Source organism: Gallinula chloropus (genome assembly GCF_964237585.1).
Source record: "Gallinula chloropus genome assembly, chromosome: 3".
In the NCBI taxonomy this organism is placed as follows: Eukaryota; Metazoa; Chordata; class Aves; order Gruiformes; family Rallidae; genus Gallinula; species Gallinula chloropus.
The window spans coordinates 86,170,908-86,192,314 of NC_140087.1; the positions used below are offsets into that span (position 1 = coordinate 86,170,908).

Sequence of the window (21,407 nt, forward strand, 5' to 3'; positions counted from 1 at the left end):
TGCTAAATTAAAATAGAAGTTCTTTTCTGTGGTAGGAAAAGGATTAGAGCCTTTATAACTAGAAATCAGTAGCCACAGCCCTCATAAAAACTAGCAGAGGCCCACTTAGGCTAAGGTATAATACTTTGGGAGGTGCTGAACTCTGGGCGATTGTATAATTGCATATGAAAACACAGCAAAGAGAACTGCTCTTCTGTTGCATACTCTTCTCTTAGTTGTGTGTGGGGGGAAACTCCTAGTCTTAGATGTTGGGAGGACTCTTAATCACTTGAAACCACTTCTGCAAGTCGCTATATCCAAGCTTGAGAGAGAAAATCAAACGTGACAGTTTGTGACTTACAGGACTTTTGCTGGTCATGCGAGAAGAATACTATTTAAAATTTACCTTAAAATGTCTTTCAAAGGGTAATTAAAGAAACTGCTCATAGTTCCTGTGTATGAGAGAGCACATAAAATGGTGCCAAACTTCAAGGTAGTGTTCAGATTTATGTGTATAAAAATAGCATTTTTTATTTCAGTATGTATAATGAGGAACAGAAACTAGTCTTGTCACTCATATTTAAGAGCACCAAAGCTATTTACTAACTTAACATTTTGTAGACTTACACTGTTACTTTGGATTACTTAGGGAGCAAAAATGGCTTCCTTGAGGAATACTGTGAATGTCTTATATTCAAGTTTGTCCTGAAGACAGGGGTAGATGTGGCCAGTCCTCTGATGAAGATACAGAACTTTACTACTCTGTGTAAGCACCCGTGCAATGAAACGTGAGCGGTTATGACATGCTTTAATAAACACATGACCTTTTTTCCTTTCTCTTGCCTTACAACTTTCAGATCTTGGAATTTCTGGTACCACTTCAAAAAAGTAAGTTCAACTCTATTTTAAAAGAAAAAAAGAATAATTCAAATCTGTTGAATAGTCTTACATCTATTTCAGTGCTTATTAAGCCTCAATGAATTGGTTGTGTGTCCCCTACTCCCTCAAACATCAGTTCAGAAAAATTCTGGAAAAACTACTGGTTTATACAGGTTCACTAAATAATCAAGGTTAATTGTTCCTGACATAGCTTTTTAACTTGCTGGTTTTAGTGAGTTTTTAAAAAAATAAATCACTGCCTTAATATTTGATTTCAAAGCATCTTAAAGTGAAAAAATAGTTCAGATGATAAATTGTGTAGCTATCCTCAGTAATCTAGGCTAACATGTAATAGTTTTGTTGTCTTTTTACAGACGCTGGATGTGCTTATTGTGTAGGCATTGGAATACTTGTAAAATAGGAAAGAAGTTCATTCCATGCAGTGAAAAGCTGCTTTTTTGCAAGAAGAAATATTTACTGTGCTGCATTTATTTTTGAATGTACTTTCCTAATCTTTCTTAAGATTTACATCTGTGCTGAGTCTTCCTGTGTATGCAAGACCAGTTTATGATGTGTATACTTCAAAATAATCTTGTGCGTCCATGGAGATGATAGGGGGGGATATGTATAAACACATCATGAAGTTTATCCCTAAAATCTAGCTACCTTTAGTCTCCTTCATTCAAATGGTGTAGCTTATTCTGGATAGAGCGGCTTCTGACAAAATCTGGTGTTGCTCTTTTATTCTATGAATGATTTGTTTCTCTTGTATCTGTGGAATTTTTTCAGAACTGAATGCTTTCTTCCTTCAGCTGTCTGAGCAAGATTTCCAGCAATGAAATGACCTTTCAAAGACTTCTAGCAGGCAGCTCTATTGCCTGGTCCCACTAGCATAGGCAATAGCAGTCCCTCTTCCTACTTTCCAAGGGTATATGCAATAATATGTTACCTCTGGTCAATACTAAGTAAAACTTGTCCTTAATTCTCACCACAAAGGCTGTAACCATGTAACTGATGCCATTATAGAGTGTAGTGGTGTCTGCCACTAACAACCCTTGAAACTGAGTGGCACTAAAAGTTTATCTTGCTGTTAATAACTTAAACTGCATATGTCATAAACTAACATAGATATGAGCTTAATGTATACTGCAGTTGGATTTCACTTTCACTGTGTGCTAATAGCAGCTCTGTCTCTGTCCCTCTCTATTAGGGGAGACCTTCAGTGGAACGCTGGAGAGAAAAAGTTAACAGGGGGAGCCAACTGGCAGCCAAAAGTAGCACCTGCAACATGGTCAACTGGTGGTGTCCCAAGTGGTCCATTGGTAGGTGGTTAATCCATTGATACTACCAATTTTTTTTGAGACTCTGCAAGCCTGTGTCTAGGGACCATTCCTGTATGCTTCAGCTAAAGCGTTTGCTTCCATATAAATTACATGATTGTTTCAAGTCACACTTCTAAGACCAGATTTACAGCTGAGTTCAGGTCAATAAAAATACAGTATGCATCAAGATGTTACTGTACATACACACTTAGCTGTAGATATTTCCAAGTGTATGGTTAGCTGTATAGGTCTTGCCAAACACCAGGCCCGGGTTGATTGCACAAAAGACAATGGTATTGATCCAATGGAAGGAGAGAAAATTAAGGATTTTTCCCTAAGCTTTCTGAATAAAGTAGATCAAAAGACTGCACAGTATTCAGACAGTTTAGGTGATTGCTGTTAGATTATAAGTGGGTAGCTTGTTCAACAGAGTAAAGCAGTCTGTTGCAAGAGTTGGGATTAGCCTGTAAAATGTATCAGAAGGCACTAACCGTGAGAGAAGAGGATTGAATTGAGCTAAAAATCTGAATCTGTAACACAAGCAACTTGCTAATGAATAAGCTACAAGAGGGGTAACCTCATCTCATCGAAGTTGCACAGGGAAAGATGGTCAAGGGGGGAGAGTATGACCAGTTCAATTCCCTTCTGCCACAGAAGGTGTTAATGTGACACTAAGCATGTCCCAGCTTGTTCCATGGTTTTATGGAAGATACAAGAATTCCCTGAACTTGCTACATCATTGAATGTATTAGTTGTAACATCAACTTTTTTTCTTAATAGAAAGGCTGGGCAATACTGTACAGTGTAAGTGAATATTTTTTTTTGGTCTCTTATTGTACTTACTAAACACAAAGATACTAACAGCATCTCACCTGCACTACAGATACTAGCACTGGCTTAAAACTAGCTAGAAGCTAACATGGCTCTTCTTGGACTGTCTGTCCAGCAGACAACTCTCAGGCAGTATGTCGACTATAATAGTAGTAATTAACTATTTCTGTGCTGTAAGCTTGAAAATAATGGCTTCAAACTGTCTTTGCTTTATTTGAATGTGAACTATCTGGAGGCTGTTACTACCTGAACATGCTGTGATTTTTACCAGTAACTAGCCTTTCTGGAAAACTGGGTGGTTTGGATAGCATTTCCTAAAATATGGGTGCTGTATATATTTCTTCAAAATCATGCACTTAAGTATTCTTTTTGAAACCAAAGCAAGCCAGGTCCATGGGAAAAATATGTATGGAGACCAAAAGGAAGCTTTTCCTTCACATCACTGTTGAACCACTGAAGTTTTGGTGACTTTTCCCCTTCCTTGTGACCTTTTGCCTTCTGGATTACAATCAGCAGAATTTCATCAAAGCCCGTTCCCTTGAGTCACCCTAGTGCTTGAGGCCAAAGCAGATTGAGTTTGGTGGCCCTTGTCTTAGTGTCTGCCTAACTGGACTTTTGAGCTAGTGTATTCCTGTGGCTGCGGTCGGGTCACTGCATCTGATGTCATTGATATGTATCTTCCTATTCCTTGCTTTCCATATCTGAACATCCAGATACCTGAGCTGCACATACAGACTGGGGGATCAGATGCTGGAGGCCAGCCATGCTGAGAGGGATTTGAGGGTCTTGGTCAACAGCAAGTTAAACATGAGCCAGCAGTGTACCCAGGCAGCCGGGAGAGCAAACTGTATCCTGGGGTGCATCAAGCACAGCATTGCCAGCTGGTCCAAGGAGGTGATTGTCCTCCTCTGCACTGTGCTGGTGCAGCCTCATCTTGAGTAGTGGGTGCAGTTTTGGGAGCCACAGTACAAGAGGGACACAAAACTATTGGAGAGTGTCCAGAGGAGGGCAGCAAGGATGGTGAAGGGTCTGGAGGTGAAGTCTGATGAGGAGAGTCTGCAGTCCCTTGGTTTGTAGCCTGGAGAAGAGGAGGCTGAGGGGAGACCTCATCACAGTCTATGGCTTCCCAATGACAAGGGGCAAAGGGGCAGGTGCTGATATCTCTTTGGTAAACAGTGATAGAACCCGAGGGAACGATATGAAGCCATGACAGAGGAGGTTTAGGCTGGATATTAGGAAGAGGATCTTCACGGAGAGGGTGTTCAGGCACTGGAACAGGCTCCTGAGGGAAGTGGTCACAGCACTGAGCTTCACTGAGTTCAAGAGGAGTCTGGATGATGTACTCAGTCACATGCTCTGACTTGGCTGGCCCTGTGTGGAGCCAGACTTGATGATCCCTGTGTGTCCCTTCCAACTCAGGATATCCTGTGATTCTGCTAGGTGCGTGGGTGACCTTGTTTAAAGATGCTGTTGTGCTGTATGTATATCTAGTCAGACTACTAAACTAACAGTACCCTCTTCCTGAATTCTAGTGAAAAATCACCTTTGTTTTCCTTCTGTTATTTGAAAGAAAATTGTAACAAATGAGACATATGAAAGAAAAGTATAACTAAAGTCTCATTAGTAAAGCATGTAATGATGGTGATTGTGGCTTAAGTGTGTGAAATTATTTAGTTTAAATGAATCTTGCTGCATAAAAATACCTCTTTTTTCTCAATTGGAAGCTAATTATAGCAGCACTTTCCCTTAGCTTTTACTAAAATACAGTGCTTCAAGAAGTGCCATAGTGTGCTGGCTATGAATTATGAAAATGGGGATGCCTTCTTACAATATGTAGGAGGAAGAGGAAAGTACATCTTTTCTTGGGCCTGTTTTGAGTTGTATTGAGTAAATGGACTTCATTCGTGGATCTGGTTAAAGGTGTCCCTGCTTACTGCAGGGTGGTTGGAGTAGATGACCTTTAAAGGTCCCTTCCAACCTTCTATGATTCTGTCACCCTTAGTTTCTTATGAAAAAGCAAGCTGAGCATTAGCGTAAGTCTCATTCATCTTATAACTCAAAGCTTTGCATTGTTGAGGTTATCTGCTACATAACAGCTATACTTCCCAGAATAACTTGAGAATGCTGGAGACTCTAGTTTCCAGGTAGTTGGTGTTACATTGATTCTTGTACTTACAAATTTTCTTTAATAACGTTTAGACAGGAGCTGTGCCTCCAGCAAGTGCTGTTCCTGCCGCAGGAGGTACTCCACCTGTCCCACAGCCAGGAGCAGCTTTTGGGATGGTGAGTCTCTTTTGTTGTGTTGCTCTCCTTTCTTCACCCAGAACCCTACTCACACTGCATTAATTTGCAGCCCCCAGCAGGCACAGGCGTACCCATGATGCCCCAGCAGCCAGTTATGTATGGGCAGCCTATGATGAGGCCACCGTTTGGAGCTGCCACTGGCCCTGGTGTACAGGTAAGTGTTACTACTAGATGAATGTGTAGTTCTTCATTTCTCAAGCAAGTAGCTTGTCTTAGTTTATCTAAGCTCAATTCTAAAGGGATTTCTCATAGGGTTAGCCGCCTGACTTAAAAATCACAGAATTGGTTAGGTTGGGAAAGACCCTGAAGATTGTTGAGTCCAGCCATTAACCTAGCATTGCAAAGTCAACCAGTAAACCATGTCCCTAAGTGCCACGTCTGCATATTTGTTGAATACCTCCAGGGATGGTGGCACATCCCTGGACAGCCTGTTCCAGTGATTGACAACTCTTCTGATAAAGAAATTTTTCCTAACATCTAATCTAAACCACTGTAGCACAATGTGAGGCCACTTCCTCATCTCCTATCTCTTGTTACTTGGGAGAAGAGACTAACACTCATCTCACTGCAACCTCTTTTGAGGTAGTTGGTTGTCTCTCAGCTTCTTTTTTCTCCAGACAAAACAGTTGCAGTTCCCTCAGCTACTCCTCATAAGACTTGTTCTCCAGCCCCTTCACCAGCATTGTTGCCCTTCTTTGGACATGCTCCAGCAACTCAATATCTGTTTTGTAGTGAGGAGCCCAAAAGGGAACACAGTACTCAAGGTGTGGCTTCACCAGTGCCGAGTGCAGGGGCACAATCACCTCCCTGGTCCTGCTGGCCACACTGTATCTGACACAGTCCAGGATGCTGTGGCCTTGGCCACCTGGGCACACTGCTGGCTCATGTTCAGTTGGCTATCAGCCAACAGCCCCAGCTCCTTTTCTTCCAGGCAGCTTTGCAGCCACTTCCCCTGCTCCTGTAGCCTTGCATGGGGTTGTTGTGACCCAGGTGTAGGACCTGGCACTGAGCCTTGTCAAACCTCATGCAGTTGGCCTCAGCCTATCAATCCAGCATGTTCAGAACCATCTGCAGAACATTCCTGTGCTAGAGCAGATCAACATTTCCACTCAACAACCTAGTGGTGTCTGCAGGCTTACTGAGGGTGTATTTGATCCCTTCATCCAGATCATTGATAAAGATATTAAAGAGAACTGGCCCCAGTACTGAGCCCTGGTGAACACCACTTGTGACCACCTGCCAACTGGATTCAACTCCGTTCACTGCAACTCTTTGGGCCCAGCCATCCAGCCATTTCTTTTAATACAGCAAAGAGTACACTCATCCAAGCCAACTGTTGGCTTGCAACAGATCATGTAAACCTCCTTGATGTTTTTTTTTTTTATTCAATTCCCTTGTACGAGATGAACAGAACAGACTTGAAAAGACTCTAGTTATGCCCAAGATCTGTTTTTTGGGATACACTTGAGTAAAGCTCAACATGGAGCGGCTGGGCATTCCTATTCTGTTCCTTGCCTGTCAACATTTGCTAGAGCTGTGCTCTGCATCGTCCCTCCTAGCCCACCAAGAGAATTCTTCACAGAACCGACCTGTTTATGAACAAGCTATGGTCTCAAGTTCTTGGGTTACAGCTGTTTCTCAGCAAGTTTTGGTTTTTGGTTTAGAATGGTAACTTGCTGGGTTTCTTTTGGTGCGAAACACCTGGTTCATTGAATAAGGTGGAGGCAGAAGGGGAATAGGTTAGGATGGGAGAATCATTTGGCTCCATAGTGGAAAGAGTTGCATGGAACTTGACAAACTAACACTTTCTGTGGAATAATTGATGACTAATTATACCTACTAGAGGAGGAACAGTGTAAAATACCATCACATCTCCAATATGCTTTGGTCTGCATTTGCACTGCCAATGCAGAAAACTTAAATGCAAGTCGCTGGGATTTTCAGATGTGCTCTGCAGCACGTGCTCTGCTTATTCTGCACCTTGGTGTTTAACAGTTGCTTAACTTTTTTTCTGGGTTGATGATCCTAACACCATTCTGTCTTAGGAGTGGTTGAAGCTGCACTGATTAGAATATGCAGTTTCTGTTGCAGTGTCCATTAAATGAGCCAAACATTGTTAGCCCTGAAGTAAGAATGGAGTCTAAACAATGCTTGAGCAAAATGGCAGCATGTTAAACCTAAAGAAAACTTAGAACTTTGTGCTTGGGAGGTGACCAGATATATCTACCTAATGCTTGTGTATCCTTGTCTGCTTTTTTTTTTTTCTGCCTTCCTGGCTGGTGTCTGTCAGCTTTCTCCAAGCCCAACTCCTGCTACTCAGAGTCCCAAGAAACCTCCAACAAAGGACCCATTAGCGGATCTTAACATCAAGGATTTCTTGTAAACGATAAGGTATTCTGTGACTGCCTACCTAAGCATGTTATGCAGTGGTACTTGTCTGGCACACAGATGTTGATTAGGCTGCCAGATTGAATATGACTGGTAAAATTGAAGCTGCTTAAATAGGTAGAAATATGCACTGAGAATGTAGTGGTTTAAACAGAAACATGACTTTTCTGTCTACACTCTTTAATTTTAGCCTGAAATATTGCATTCTGGTTAAAAAGGAAAAGTTATCTTCAACCTATAACTTCCATGTTTGCCATATTTTGATTCAATCCAAGGGTTTATGATTACTTTCTGTTCTTGCAAATAAAATCATAGCAGGGTAAAAGAGTGCTGAAGAGCCTTTTTCCAGTCTTGTGAGTGTGGAGACAGATTCAGTATCAAAAGAGGAAAAGCTTAGCTATACTGATCATCCAGGGAATGATACCTGCATCTCTTAACTACTGCCAGCTAATGTTGTCCTCCAACATGTCGTTGCTTTTCTGAATGTGAAGGCATGGGGTCCTGAGCAGTAGAACAACAGTGAGGGAGATCAGAGGGATAAATAAAAGTGAAAAAAAATGGCTGAGAAGCAAAAAATAGAGTACTGCAGAATGTAAGGAAAAAAGGAAAAAGCATTATTTTAAGGTTTTGGAGAAGGATGTGAAGAGGGCCAAGTAGAAACATCTTACTGAATTCAACTCTTAAATAGATTAAAAAATAATGCAAGAGTGCAGTAGAGGTTAAAATAATTTTTTCAGTTTCCTAGTACAAGATGAATAGAACAGTTTTGAAAAGTCTCCTGTTATGTCCAAGATCTGGTTTTGGGGGAGACTTGAGTAAAGCTCAAAGGGGAGCTGATGGGCATTCCTCCAGGTGAGGAGAGAACAGTCATTACATGTCTTCAAAATATTCTTAAGTCCCGTTTCTTTCTGCCTAGAGCTTCATTCTAAGACTTTTTCTAAGCCTCCTCTGTGTTGTAGTTAGCAGCAGTGGATGGGCTCAGGCTGCTCTTAGCAGACACCACCCAGTCCCACCTCTCTCTTTTCCAAATTCTAGCCCCAAGGAGGTGTAACTGGTGCTTAGTGGAGATGACTGAGAGTTGGAGATACATCTTCATTGCTAAGACTCACTGCTTTTGATTTGGGTTTGTAGTAGACAGTTTTGTAACTGTCCATGGGAAGACTGCTGTGACACTAAAAATGTACCTCCTTTGAGGTGTGAAGTGATGAGCAGATTTGGTGTCTTTTCTAGAACATGCTTTTATCTAATTCATTATTCTGGTTTTCATCTAATGTTTCTCTGCTTTCACAGCTGCAGTTTTTCTGACCGGATAATAAAGACGTGAGTTTGGAGTCTACAAACAGACGCTCAGTTTCAAAGTGAGCCGCCAGTACCAAACCCAGCGCTTACTCAGACTTTCTCTTCCTCCTGAAACGTGTAGCACAGCTGTGAAAGTGAACATTAGGAATGTGTACTACCTTAGCTGTTATCCCTACTCTCTCGGAATTTGTGTACTTGGGTTATTTGTGTTTTACAATTTAAACAATGGATGTATGTTTCTGATGCCTTCTAGTGCTTTTCTGAACCTATCCCACAGGGACAGATTATGCAGCTGTTGTTTGGTGAGCCATTTGGAGCGATGTCTGTGGTTTTTGAAGGTTTCAATGTATATAACTTTTTGAGGACACCTAAAATTTCCCTAGGACTCAATTTCTCCTATATCTGTTACAAAACATAGTGTGATAATACCAGATAGTAAGGAAAATACTTATGAAATTGTGTGGAATACATTTTTTTGTCACAGGAATTTCAATTGTCGTGAAAAAAATGTTTTATTTTTGTGGCACTGTATATGTTAAGATAATTTAAAGTAATATAAAGGTAAACTTCCATGGCAAATACTTTTCCAATGATTTACCAAGAATGAAAAATCATATCGAAAAGAATACCCTACTTACTGCTGGTTTTTATTTTAAAATCTATTTTAGTTATTTAAGTTTTTGCATTTAAAATTGGCGTATTTATTGGTTCTTGCTAAATGCACTGAAAAGAAGTAAAGGGTCAGTTTCTCTCCATGTAGTTGGAAAAAACAACCATAGTTCTGCTGGCATTAAGGGATTTCAAGTACAAGAGCACTCTTTGGTATACCTGTAGTCAAAACATTACAAGTGATGTTACTCATGTCTGTTGGGTTCTTACATACATCTCTTAATTTAGTGCTTACCTGTGTATGCCTTAGGCTAGTGTTTTCTCCATTGCCCTGAATGCGCTGTGAGTAGCTTTTGTACTACTGGTGATTAGATTTAATTCTGATCCAGAGATCCGTGCCCTTTACTGTACATACTGTGTTTATTTAATTTTTATTCGTTCTCATACTGTTTCAGCTGATGGCTTGGCATAAGATCTTGAGTCTTCAATAAGGTCACTGTTGATCAGTGTTACAAGTGGCTTGGCAGTTCTCTGTAAAAGCATATCGGGTTGGAAAGGTATTCATCTAAAGTCTTTCAAATGAACTATTTAATCAATGTATGGTACCATTAAAAGTGGTTGTATCTGAATTTGCTGTGGGGATAACATACACCGTAATGGGAAAGTTCTATAAAAGGTTAATTTCAAAATGGCTCTTCTTTGTATTTCAGTTTAAACAAACAAACAAAACCACCCCAAAAACCCTAATCAAAAAAAAAACAACAAACCAACAAACCCCAACAAAAAACCCCAGTGCATGTGTGCCCTCTGAGATGCAATAAACACCTTGATCAAAGTAAATATTTTGTTTCCAGTTTCATGGTCATTGAGATGTTGAGCACAATAATACACTGAGAGAGGGGAAAAATGCATACAAGTTCTGGCCCTGCTGGACATGGTAATGACTTCTGATGATCTTTAAGCAGTGCAGAAGAGATCCATATGGAACCACAACACTACAAGGAAAGTGGGGAGAGGGAGAGGAGAAGTCTCTAGTTTGACCTATAACACCTCAGAAGGCTTCATTAAAGCTCTTCATCTCTTTAAACTAGAATAATATTGGAACTGTGAAAATTTATAATACTGGTGCTGATTTATTTCCTATCATTCAACAGCTTATTGAGCACTGCTGCAGCTATGATGCTGCAGGAATTGCTTGTGCTATGATTCACCTTATGGCAGGATGGAAGATGGAGAGATGTTTTATGCAGTCTAGTACATTAAAGTCTTTCTGGTATGCAGTGACTAACTAGAGACCTCCTTGGTTTAGTAACAAAATGAAGTGATGAAGCAATGCCAAAATGCAAAGGATTGCTTCAAACTACTTTATAAACAACAAAATGCTGAAACGACTCGGTGCTCTGGTAAGGTTTGAATTTGATTTGGATTTCAAAGACACTTCCAAGTTGGGGAGTGCCATTGCCTAAGAGGGCTTTTGATCATTCCTTTGGTTTTTGAACTTGCTACTATGTTGGCATTCCGAATCCAAGTTTGACCTTGGAAAAATTGATTTTATATTTCAGCCTTAGGATGAGCGCCTTGTTGACTCCTGGATTAGGAGTCTGTAGGGCTCAGCAAACCCCTGTGTTTTCACAGTGTTTAAGCACAAAGACCTGAATGAGGTCAGTAACTGCACCACTGGAGAAGCTTACCATGGTTTTGCCCATCCTTGCTATATGCTGCCAAATGCAGGGAGTGCTCAACTTCATACCACTATGCTGTGCTTGTCTTCTTGAAGGATTTTCAGAGGACAGTCACAACCAAACATGTAAGTATATCAAGCCAGTTCTTTAGTGTCTCATTCAAATTAAGATGATAAATTCACTGAATTACAAATGAATGCCTGCAGTGTCTCATGTTTGAAGGGGCCAAGCCTCAGCAGGAGGGCTTTTTCTTTGCTAGGTATGCAATGGTTGTACAGCAATTGCCCTTCTCCATCCACTTCACCCATGTTCACAACACTTGTTCCTTGTTCATGTTAGTCTTCTTAAGGATCTTATGGCAAATAGCTCTGTGCAAACCTGCTGTGTGTGTGGAGCTTGATAGCCTGTGAGGAAATAGAAGCCTGGATGGGGAGCAAACTTGGTGGAAGAGCAAGAAGTTTGTGCTCTGTGGGAAGTAAACCCAGTGTGTTTTCCTCCGTATGCTGAGTAAGGCTAAACAAAAGTGATGCTTGTTCTCCCTATCACAAAGGAGTTAATGTGGCTTGTGAGGCAAATAAGTGGTTGTCTCTTGGCCTCTAGACAAGAATATGTTCTTTTTATCTGAGTTTCATCATCCATGCATGAACACATCTGTGTCCTGCTATGACTAACCACTTCTCAATGCAAGCTATAGAGAAGAGTGGGTGGGGAGGAGGGCTCCCATCTGTGGGAGGAAGAAGCTGTCTCTTCCCTCTGCATTTTTCATGAGGGGAGGACAAGTTTCAGACAGCCAATACCACCCTTACCTAAGTTCTTGCTGTGCTGGGTGCTTTAGAAGCTGACACATCTGGCCACATGAGACTTTTGTAGCTTCCCCGTTAAGCCCTGGGTGCCTTCAGGAGTGGAAAATGCCTGGAGAACATGAATTCTGCTTACTGTAGAGGTTTGAACAAAAAACCTGCTCCTCTTCCCCACTACTTTGCCACTAATTTTAACTTGCATTATTTGAGACTCTTTGCTGTGTGTTACAATGTTTGCCTTTCAAAACACAGTGGCTTTTGCTGAGGGCTTCTGGATTGATGCTGGTGTGTTCCTAGGTGAAAGCCTAGATGGTGAGAACTAATTTCTTGGTGTCTTCTAAGATCCTGGGGACCACTGTAGCATTTCAGGCTGGTTGCAAAAACGAGCTGCTAAACTTCTATTCTTAAGATTTAGTAAGGCAGCTGCAAAGGCTAGAGACTTGCCCTAAAAATCATGCAGGAAAGTCCAGAGCAGAAACTGTAGCAGAGGGGGAGGAGAGGAAGATTTGCTTTGTAAATGCATGTGGGCCTTTGGTAAGACGAGGTGCTACTTACTGGTGGGTGACAGCATCTAGTTAACAAAATGTCCAGTAACCACAGATGACATGGTTTGGTCTTTTTGGCATGAGTCCTTGCTCCTGCCCGTCCTCCGTCCTTCCCTGGCCTCTTGCCCCACAAACTGCAAGCTCAGGCATCTCTTTTTTCTTTTTTTTTTTTTTTTCTTTCTTTTGGGGGGTAGGGGAAGGGAATCCTGGTAACTCTTCACGCCTAGAAGAGCCAGCTGAAACTTTCTGGGGTAGGAGTAGTGGCAGTGACAGAGACAGAGCCAATGCACTGAGTTACTTATCCAGCTCTTCTAGAACATACCATATATCAGAATATTTTATTAAAAGAGAAAGCCTTTTATTCTGTTTATTGTATCACTCTCTACCACTACCTGAAAGGAGGTTGTGGTGAGCTGGGGACCAGCCTCTTCTCGTAGATAAGTAGCAATAGGACAAGAGGGAATGGCTGCAAGTTGTGCCAGGGGAGGTTCAGGTTAGAAATTTGGAGAAATTTCTTCTCAGAAGGAGTGGGTGGGCATTGGAACAGGTTGCCAGGGAGGTGGTGGAATCACCGTCCCTCGGGGTGTTCAAGAAAAGGTTGGATGAGGTACTCTGGGACATGGTTTAGTGAGTAATATAGGTGGTAGGGGGATGGTGGGACTAGATGATCTTAGAGGTCTTTTCCAACCTTAATAATTCTGTGTTGCTAGTGCTGCAAGCAGCGTGGGAAGTGGCAGACGCTGAGCAATCACGAGGGAACGAAATAAGAATTTCAGAGCTGGGATTGCAGGAGAAGAGAGGATATTCATCTTTTAAAGCAGACAGTGCTGCTGTATTTTCTTCTGTTCCAGATCTTGGTTCCCAAAGCTTCGCCACCTTTTCTTTTTCCCTTAATGAAACTCTACAAATGATGTGGGTAGCAAAAGTCTGGTGCTTGGTCTTTTGCCCAAGACATCTCTGAATGCTGTTACAGGTGTAAGAATAGCAGCCTTTGGGAGTTTTCAGGGGTGGTAGAGCAGAAGCAGAAACTGAAGCAAGTGAAGAGATATGTGGGTGTGACATGGTAAGGACTAAAGAGAACGAAGGATGTGCAGGGGAAGCTGTGAAGGGTGAGGTCAATGTCTGCTCTGCACAGCACTCTAAAGTACCTCCAAGTGTTCATGGTTCAACATGATGAAGTTTGACCCATATATTTTGAATAAGAGGGTTTTTTTAATGATGGAAGAGATTTGGCAGATACCACAATATCATAAATATTTGAACTAGCTGTCTTTTTAAAGCTCTTGCCAAAGCACTGACCCACATTGTTGGAAGCAGAGATTTCATACCCCTAAATACCACATGAGGTGCGTTGAAGGCATGTGTGACATGCAGCTACCTTAAGGATTACAGAATCACTAGGTTGGAAAAAGACCTTTGAGATCATTGTGTCTAACTGTACCTGTCCTCTACTAAACCATATCCCTAAGCACCTTGTCTACCCATCTTCTAAATATATCCAGGGATGGTGACTCAACTATCTCCCTGGGCAGCCTGTTTCAGTGCCCGATAACCCTTTTGGTGAAGAACTTTTTCCTACTGTCTAATCTGAACCTGCCTTACAGATCCAAGGAAATATAGGAGGGAAAACTGTGTCAATCTTTCAGAGTTAAACCGGTAGTTGGAGAGAGGTTGGTTGTCATCAGTGACAACCTCTTCACACCAGGTTGCTCCTTCCCATTGCTGTCATCTGTACTTGTGCCTGCCCAGGCCTGGAAAAAAGCTGCTTGTGTGGGAGTAAGGATGGCATTGTGCTAAGGAGGGGGAGGAGAGAAGTGGGCTGGGGTGGATGCACCTGGGAATGGTGTGGGGGATAGATGGGTTGTTCTTCCAGCTGCAGGTTGTCCGTAACTGAGGGAGGGAGTGGGCAATGGAGCAGCAGGAGGGGTGCAGAGTGACCTTGGGGAGTGAGCAGCTTCTTGCCCTCAGCCTTGTAAGCTGCTGCAGTGTTCCATGTCAGCAAACGGATCTTGTGCCCAAGAGGGCACGGTGCAGAGTACAAGAGCAAGTAGACACTAGGCTTTAAAAGAAGCAGGATTTCAGTGTATAAATAAATGGGACGTTTTTTAAAATGCTATGCAAATGTGAGAGTAAAACAAGTTAGTCTGAAGTTAATTTTAAGACTGTGTTGTATGTATCTATGGTGTTTCTACAATTATACTCTGTCAGCCTAGGTTGCTCAATCAAGAGGGGTTTTAGTGGTTCTTCCTTACTGAAATCATCCCACACTGGCTCCAGCCAACTGAAAGAGCAGTTTCAAAATTGGGTAATTTGGCTTTATTTTGAAAAATCAAGTGGGAGAATAGGTTGCTTCTCCTTTGAAACTTGGGAAAAACAAGTTCAGTAGATTAGGAAAGGATGAAGCAGGGGGAAAAATAGTAATACTGAGACCAACATCCTGCATAAATAAGATTGTCATACTATACAAATTCTGGCTTGGGTATTAGAACATCTTTGAGTCTACTGATGTTTTCTGAACATTTGCACAGATTATTTTCTGTTATTCACAGGGTTTCAACCACTTTGAGGTTTTGGTCTTTCCACTTTTATAGGAGAGCCAAATTTTAGGAACTAGTTCTGTGGCTAGAGAGAGAGCACCATTTCCTCCGTGCTTGGAAGACGTTTCTAGCAGCGTATTGAAGTTGCCACTTCCCAACTCACCTCCCTCCCTCCCCCCCCCCCCCCCCCCCCCCAACCATCATGACAGTATCTAGCACCTGCCTGGCATCCCTGCTGCTCAGGGATGACTGAACACACCAGCCCATGCTCAGCCCTGTGCTTTGCAGGACACGAGCTGCTATCCATATTTGAAATATATGTTTAAACACACAAATACCTTTGCCTTCCTGCCCAGGTCCTGTGCCACCATCATCACAGCTTGCTTGGTGTTTCTTTCCCCAAACTTTTGCAGCAGCATGACTGAAACACTTTCCCATAGCCCAATGCAGCATGCTCATTTCAGAGAAGGGATTGTTGGAAGTCCAGCTGCTTGCTTCGGCATGTTTTCTTGAAGGTCTGCTTGTACAGAATTTGTGTATAGAGCCCTTGGTTCCAAGGCAAATCATGCTGGAAATTCACTTCTCTCTCAAAATATTTGACACCTGGGATGCCTGTAGGATGTCTAAAATGTTTTACTCTCCAAGTCACAGTCCAGGCCCAGACATGGAGAGGGGCAAAGCAGCATTCAATGCACAGTAGCTAATCTTTAAGTGATGCAGAAGCCCCATTACCTCCAATTACATATGTATCACCCAGCAGTGCATCTATTTTTGTGCATGGTTTGTTATTAAAGATCCTCCTAAACTTATGTGAAATTAAATTAGGCTATTTTTTTTTTGGTATCACGGAATTGTAGGAATTGGAAGGGACCTCAAGAGATCATTGAGTCCAACCCCTGTGCCAATATAGGTTCCCTAGGACATATTGCACAGGTAGGTGTCCAGACAGGTCTTGAATATCTCCAGAGAAGGAGACTCCACACCCCCCTGGGCAGCCTGTCCCAGGGCTCTGTCACCCTCACTGTGAAAAAGTTCTTCCACATATTGGTGTGGAACTGCCTATGCTCCACTTGAGGTCATTGCCCCTTGTGCTGTCTCCACAGACAACTGAAAAGAGGCTGGCCATTTCCCTCCATGTCCCACACTTGAGATATTTATAAACATTAATAAGATCCCCTCTTAACCTTCTTTTCTCCATGCTGAACAGCCCCAGTTCTTTCAGCCTATCCTCATAGAGGAGCTGCTCCAGGCAATTAATAAATAAAATTAATTAATTTATTTTTTATTTCTAAAGCTTCCCTTTATATTTTACAATTCAAGATACATAGATGAAATCACTGTCTTATTACCATGGTCCTCATACAGCCTAGAAATAGAGTTGATTCCCATTTATTAACAAAGAGACCGTGCAAGAGATCCTGTTCTTCTTCAAAGTAATGTAAATAAATTGCATAGTGACAGCAGACACTCTGTTTAAATGCTCAGCTATTGTTCAGGATTGTAATTAGCAAACTAACATGCGTGTGTGTAAGTCTGTACTGCCCTGCATGCTTTTTAGCTGGAGATACTGCTAAATAAACCTGTTTCTCCCGAGCAGCCCTGTAACTGTGCTACTGGAGGGCAGGTAACGCTTGTTCCTGTGTTTGCTTAAGCTTTCCCGCTTTTCCCAGAACCTGTTATCTTCAGTTTCCTAGAAAAAGAGCACCTTGTGATTCCAAAGGGATGGATTTATCTTCTGAGGATTTTAAAACATAGCCTGACAGATTATGTTCTTGAGTCAACAAGATGTAATAACCATATGCTTTGGTATATATGTACCCTTTCTAGATATCGTATACATCTTGCACATATGTAATCAGTACAGTTCAATGTAATTTAGAAAAGTGCTATGCTGTTCTGTCCACCCAAAATACAGTGTGGTATATCCAGGATTGATTTCCCCAGGATTTCAGGATCCTGGCAGACATTTACTGTAATAAAGGAGCTTATGTATTTGTTAAAATATTTTGCCACTTTAGATTTTTGGCTCCATGACTGGTCATCAAGATCAACTCTAATCCTAGTCTGTCATTTAGCTTGGCTAAATTTTTGTCAGATGTTGAGGGCTGGATTTGGGTTTGTGCTTTTAACAGATTCTAGAAATACCTCAGAGAATTTGATAACACATCACTTAGAACCTCCATCTCTCTTTAGACGAGGAGCATATACCAAGAAGTGGGCAAATGATCCATATTTTGGTCAAATGCAAATTTTAGAGGAACAGAGAACTTTGCTGCTCCCAGGGAGTGCAGTTATCTCAGTGACACCTATGCCAGGCTCTGTCTTCTCATTGTCAAGGAGCATCCCCTGCCTCAACCCCGCGGTGGTATCTTTGCTGTACCCTTACCCCTTTGGGTAGGAGTAGCCCTCGCTTACATTATAAGTAAACCAGTTCACACCATTGCAGTATTGCCAGCGGTTGGTCTGCCTTAAAATGAAGTGTCTGGTCTGGTGTATGATCTGTTTACAGTGCAGTTCAGCAGGGTTTGCAAGAAGAGCCTGTCATGGATGTGTTTCTCTCATTTAATGACCTTTAAAATAGCTGGCAGGCTTACAGAGTATTATTTTTTAGCTGTAGGGTTCAGCTTGCCAGCCGAGCGTTGCCATTTGAGGCTGAACTTAGTGGCTGGAAACTTTAACTGATAAGTCCAGTATTTTGACAGATCTGTCAGAGATGGAAGAGAGATGCAACCAAAATGAAATTGTTTTCCCCTGGCCAAGCTGAAGAGCTAACCTGATTCAATCTACACTGTACTGGAACAGACACTTATATGAAATACAATATTTTTTCTCTTGGTCAAAGCATTTTATTGCCGATATAAAAGTTCTGTGTAACTATGCACACTGTTTCACTTAAAAATTGGCTCTCTGCTAAACAAGACCAACACAGCTTGCTGCACTCCACGGCAAAGGCAATGCATTCAGTGCATGTAAAGCTTCCATTTTAAGTCTTCTGGGCAGGATCATCTCATGGAAATCACAGAAACTAGAGAACCATCTACTCTATCCCTGTTCTAAAGCCAACATTGTATAATTCCCAACAGATTTTCCTAAGACTTCCATCACACCACAGCCTTTCCAAACACCTCTGCAGAACATCACCACCTTCACCCTGAGGAAGCTGCTGTAGCTGTGTTACCTGATTACTCCTCGTTGCCCACTGAACTATTATTTCTTCTGTCCATGGGATACCCCCTTTGTTCTCTGTGGCAGCAAAGATGATATTTGGACAGTTCTTCTGTTTTATGTCCTCCTTCTATCTTTCCTTACCAGTCAACTTTTCATAGAACCACTGAATGCATTAGGTTTGAAGGGACCTTTAAAGGTCAGCTAGTCCACGCCCCCCTGCAGTAAGCAGGGACATCTTCACTGGATCAGGTTGCTCAGAGCCCCATCAAACCTGACCTTGAATGTTTCCAGGGATGGAGCCTCCACCACCTCTCTGGACAACTTGTTCCAGTGTTTCACCACCCTCATATTGAATAACTTCTTCCTAATGTCTAATCTAAACCTACCCTGCTGTAGTTTAAAACCACTGCCCCTTGTCCTATCACCAGATGCCCTTGTAAACAGTCCTCACCCAGCTTTCCTGCAGGCTCCTTCAGGTACTGGAAGGCTGTTATAAGGTCTCCCCATAGCCTTCTCTGAACAAGCTCAACTCTCTCAGCCTACCTTCATAGCAGAGGTGCTCCAGCCCTCTCATCATCACGATTTTCTAGGTATCTGCTCCGCTGTCTTCACTGTTTTGTGCCTCCCATGACATGCAGCATCTGAAACGTGATGCAGCAGCAGAGTGAAGATGCACCTCTGCTCTGTGTGACAGAAATACCATGTCCCAGGGCTTGTGAGCCAGGGCTCCTAGTTAGAGAGCCGAGAGTGGCATCTGCACTTTGCCCGGCAGGATTGCATTGTTGGGCCATGATCAGCCTCTGCTCTTCCATGCTCTTGGAGCCCATTTCCTGAAGAGCTGTGGTTTAAGCAATTGTCCTTCAGTATATGTTTGTGTGTAGTGTGTAGCCATTTTGGGGGGGGGGGGGGGGGGGAGAGAAAAACAGAAATAAAAATTTTAAGAGGAAATAATTTGGAAGAGGAAAATTTTGACAGTTTAAAGAATTCCAGTATTGAGCATGACTGTTTGGCTCTTTGTGACATTAATAGGACTCATCACACTGCTAAATCTTTTCAGCAAGGGAAGAAATTTGAGGGGGGCATGGGCTGAATGTCTCTCTGCACCCTGCTTGTCAGCTGGCTGGATCTCTGTGTGCATGAGGAGTGGTCCTGGGAAAACTCAGCATACAGCAAAGACCACGAGGCAGAGTGGGTCTGGAGGAGATGGCATTGTCCAGCACCCCTCTGCCCTCTGAATGCAGGGGCATCAACCTCTGTTTCTCCCACATGTGGCTTGCTCAGGGGCCTGGCAGGAGAGGCAGAAACCAGAAGCAGCTGCAGGTCTCTGGAGGGTGATGGGAGAGGTGAGGGCGGAGCCAGTGCAGTGTGTGGCACAAGGTGAGGGGCTCAGACACTGCCACAGCATCATTCATTCCTCTTCAGATGCTGAGTGTCACATTTGCAATCGCACTACTAGGTATGTGTTGTACGTAGTTAAATATACATATAGTATACGCACTGATATACCATATGTTTGTATACATATACACAATGCATTTGATATCTAATTTCCAGCAGGGTCTCTGCAATCGGCAGCTGTATGTTCTTTGCATCAAAGCTGCTGTGTGCAGGTCAGAAAGCCTAGAACCCCATGTTCAGTGACCCTAGCTGGCTTTGGCTGGTGTACTGGCAGTTTCTCTGGGGTACAAGCTTGGGGTTATCCCCCAGCACAGCTGATGGAATCTGCCCCACTGTGCAGGGATCTCGCTTGCAGGGTGATGAATGTGCCCCTCTGGGGCAATCTCCCAAAGACCATGATGTAAGTAGCTGGAAATAGCAGAAGGAGGAGTTTTAGGTGCCTCTTGAATAAGTATGGTGGTAGCACTAAGAGATCCAGAGCCCAGGTTTCTTTTCATGGCCAGCTGCGCTGCATTCACATGCTGTGGGTGTGTACTGGGCAATAGGGAGAGGCGGAATGCAGCTGCCAGCTGTAACCTGGACATTACACAGGTCTGAACCACTCTGGTCTTAGGGAAAGTTTTGTGGGTTTTAATGGCCATAACATCTGTATGTTGTTGAGATATCTATGAAAGGACTGTCTCATCAGTAGAAGGTCAATCATCATCGCGAATGGGAGCTACTGCCTTTGGACTGCCCCAGAGCACATGACACTGCCTGCTGAATCCCTCATTCTGGAATTGGTAGAGCTGCTTATAAAGCCCTCTGCTGAGAATGACATTGGCATCTTACTGAAATAAAAACAAGCACTCCACCAAAACACCTAATAGCTTGAAAATTTTCTTTCCATGCAGTCAATCAGTAGTAGAGAAAAAAAAGTCATGTCAAGTCTTTTCAAGAATGAATCTTGCAGTTATTTTAGCAATTACCTGCTTCAGAGGGATCTTTGTTCCCCACCAGTCTTGTGTCTCCGATACTCTTGGTTCCACAGTGACGTTGCCAGACAAGCCTAAAAATTTACAAAAAAAAAAGTTTGCTTTCAAATTAGGAGGTGGGAGCTGGCTCCTAGATCTAGAAATATGACTTTTTATAGGTTTAGAAAGACTTGCCTTGAAGCTTAGCCTTTGCCAGATTAAAACAAAAAAACCCCAACAAAACAAGCTGGTTCATGGCCTGGAAAAGTGTCTTCACCCCTCTGTCCCAGGGCCATGTAATTTTGGCTCTGCATGCAGGCTCTGAGTGATGTGGCAGGAGCTGAGCATGCGAAGGCCAGCATAGGCTCAGCAAAACATCTGTGATTGCAGCCCTGGCTCCACTTTGCACGTTAAAAAACCAAGGGCTGGTGTAGGGATATCATGAAGCGTGGAGTTTCCTACAGGTTCCCCCCCCCCCTCCCATATATACATTGTTGTTTAGTAGTATTGAGAGGGAGGAAAGGCAGGTACTCTTCACTGTACATGCTGGAATATGAAGGCTTTGCTCCTTCTGTAGAGTTGTGCTTTTACTCTTTCACAAGTGGGACATCAAGAAAAGCTGCAGATAAGACCTATCTGCACCATCTGTAGCTTTTCCAGGTTTAGTCCCTGGATTAGCCCTAGAAGGTTGTGCTGCTGCAACAAGACATTAC

At 42.6% G+C, this 21,407-nt stretch overlaps 1 protein-coding gene across 25 annotated transcripts in view; it reads left to right on the plus strand.

The window, feature by feature from the left end:
- Positions 1-7,698, plus strand: part of SNAP91 (synaptosome associated protein 91) — a gene marked incomplete at both ends in the record, with an annotated part of 68,510 nt that extends 60,812 nt beyond the window's left edge. For 22 of the 25 annotated variants that reach the window (XM_084261605.1, XM_084261587.1, XM_084261601.1 and 19 more), the window contains 5 exons: positions 837-867; positions 2,069-2,180; positions 5,211-5,294; positions 5,365-5,469; positions 7,606-7,698. In XM_084261605.1, coding sequence (XP_084117731.1) covers positions 837-867; positions 2,069-2,180; positions 5,211-5,294; positions 5,365-5,469; positions 7,606-7,698 — 425 coding nt within the window. Of the gene's footprint in view, positions 1-836; positions 868-2,043; positions 2,181-2,960; positions 2,985-5,210; positions 5,295-5,364; positions 5,470-7,605 lie in introns of all 25 variants that reach the window. The other 3 variants (XM_084261594.1, XM_084261597.1, XM_084261604.1) reach the window with 2 other exon arrangements.
- Positions 7,699-21,407: the final 13,709 nt, after the last annotated feature.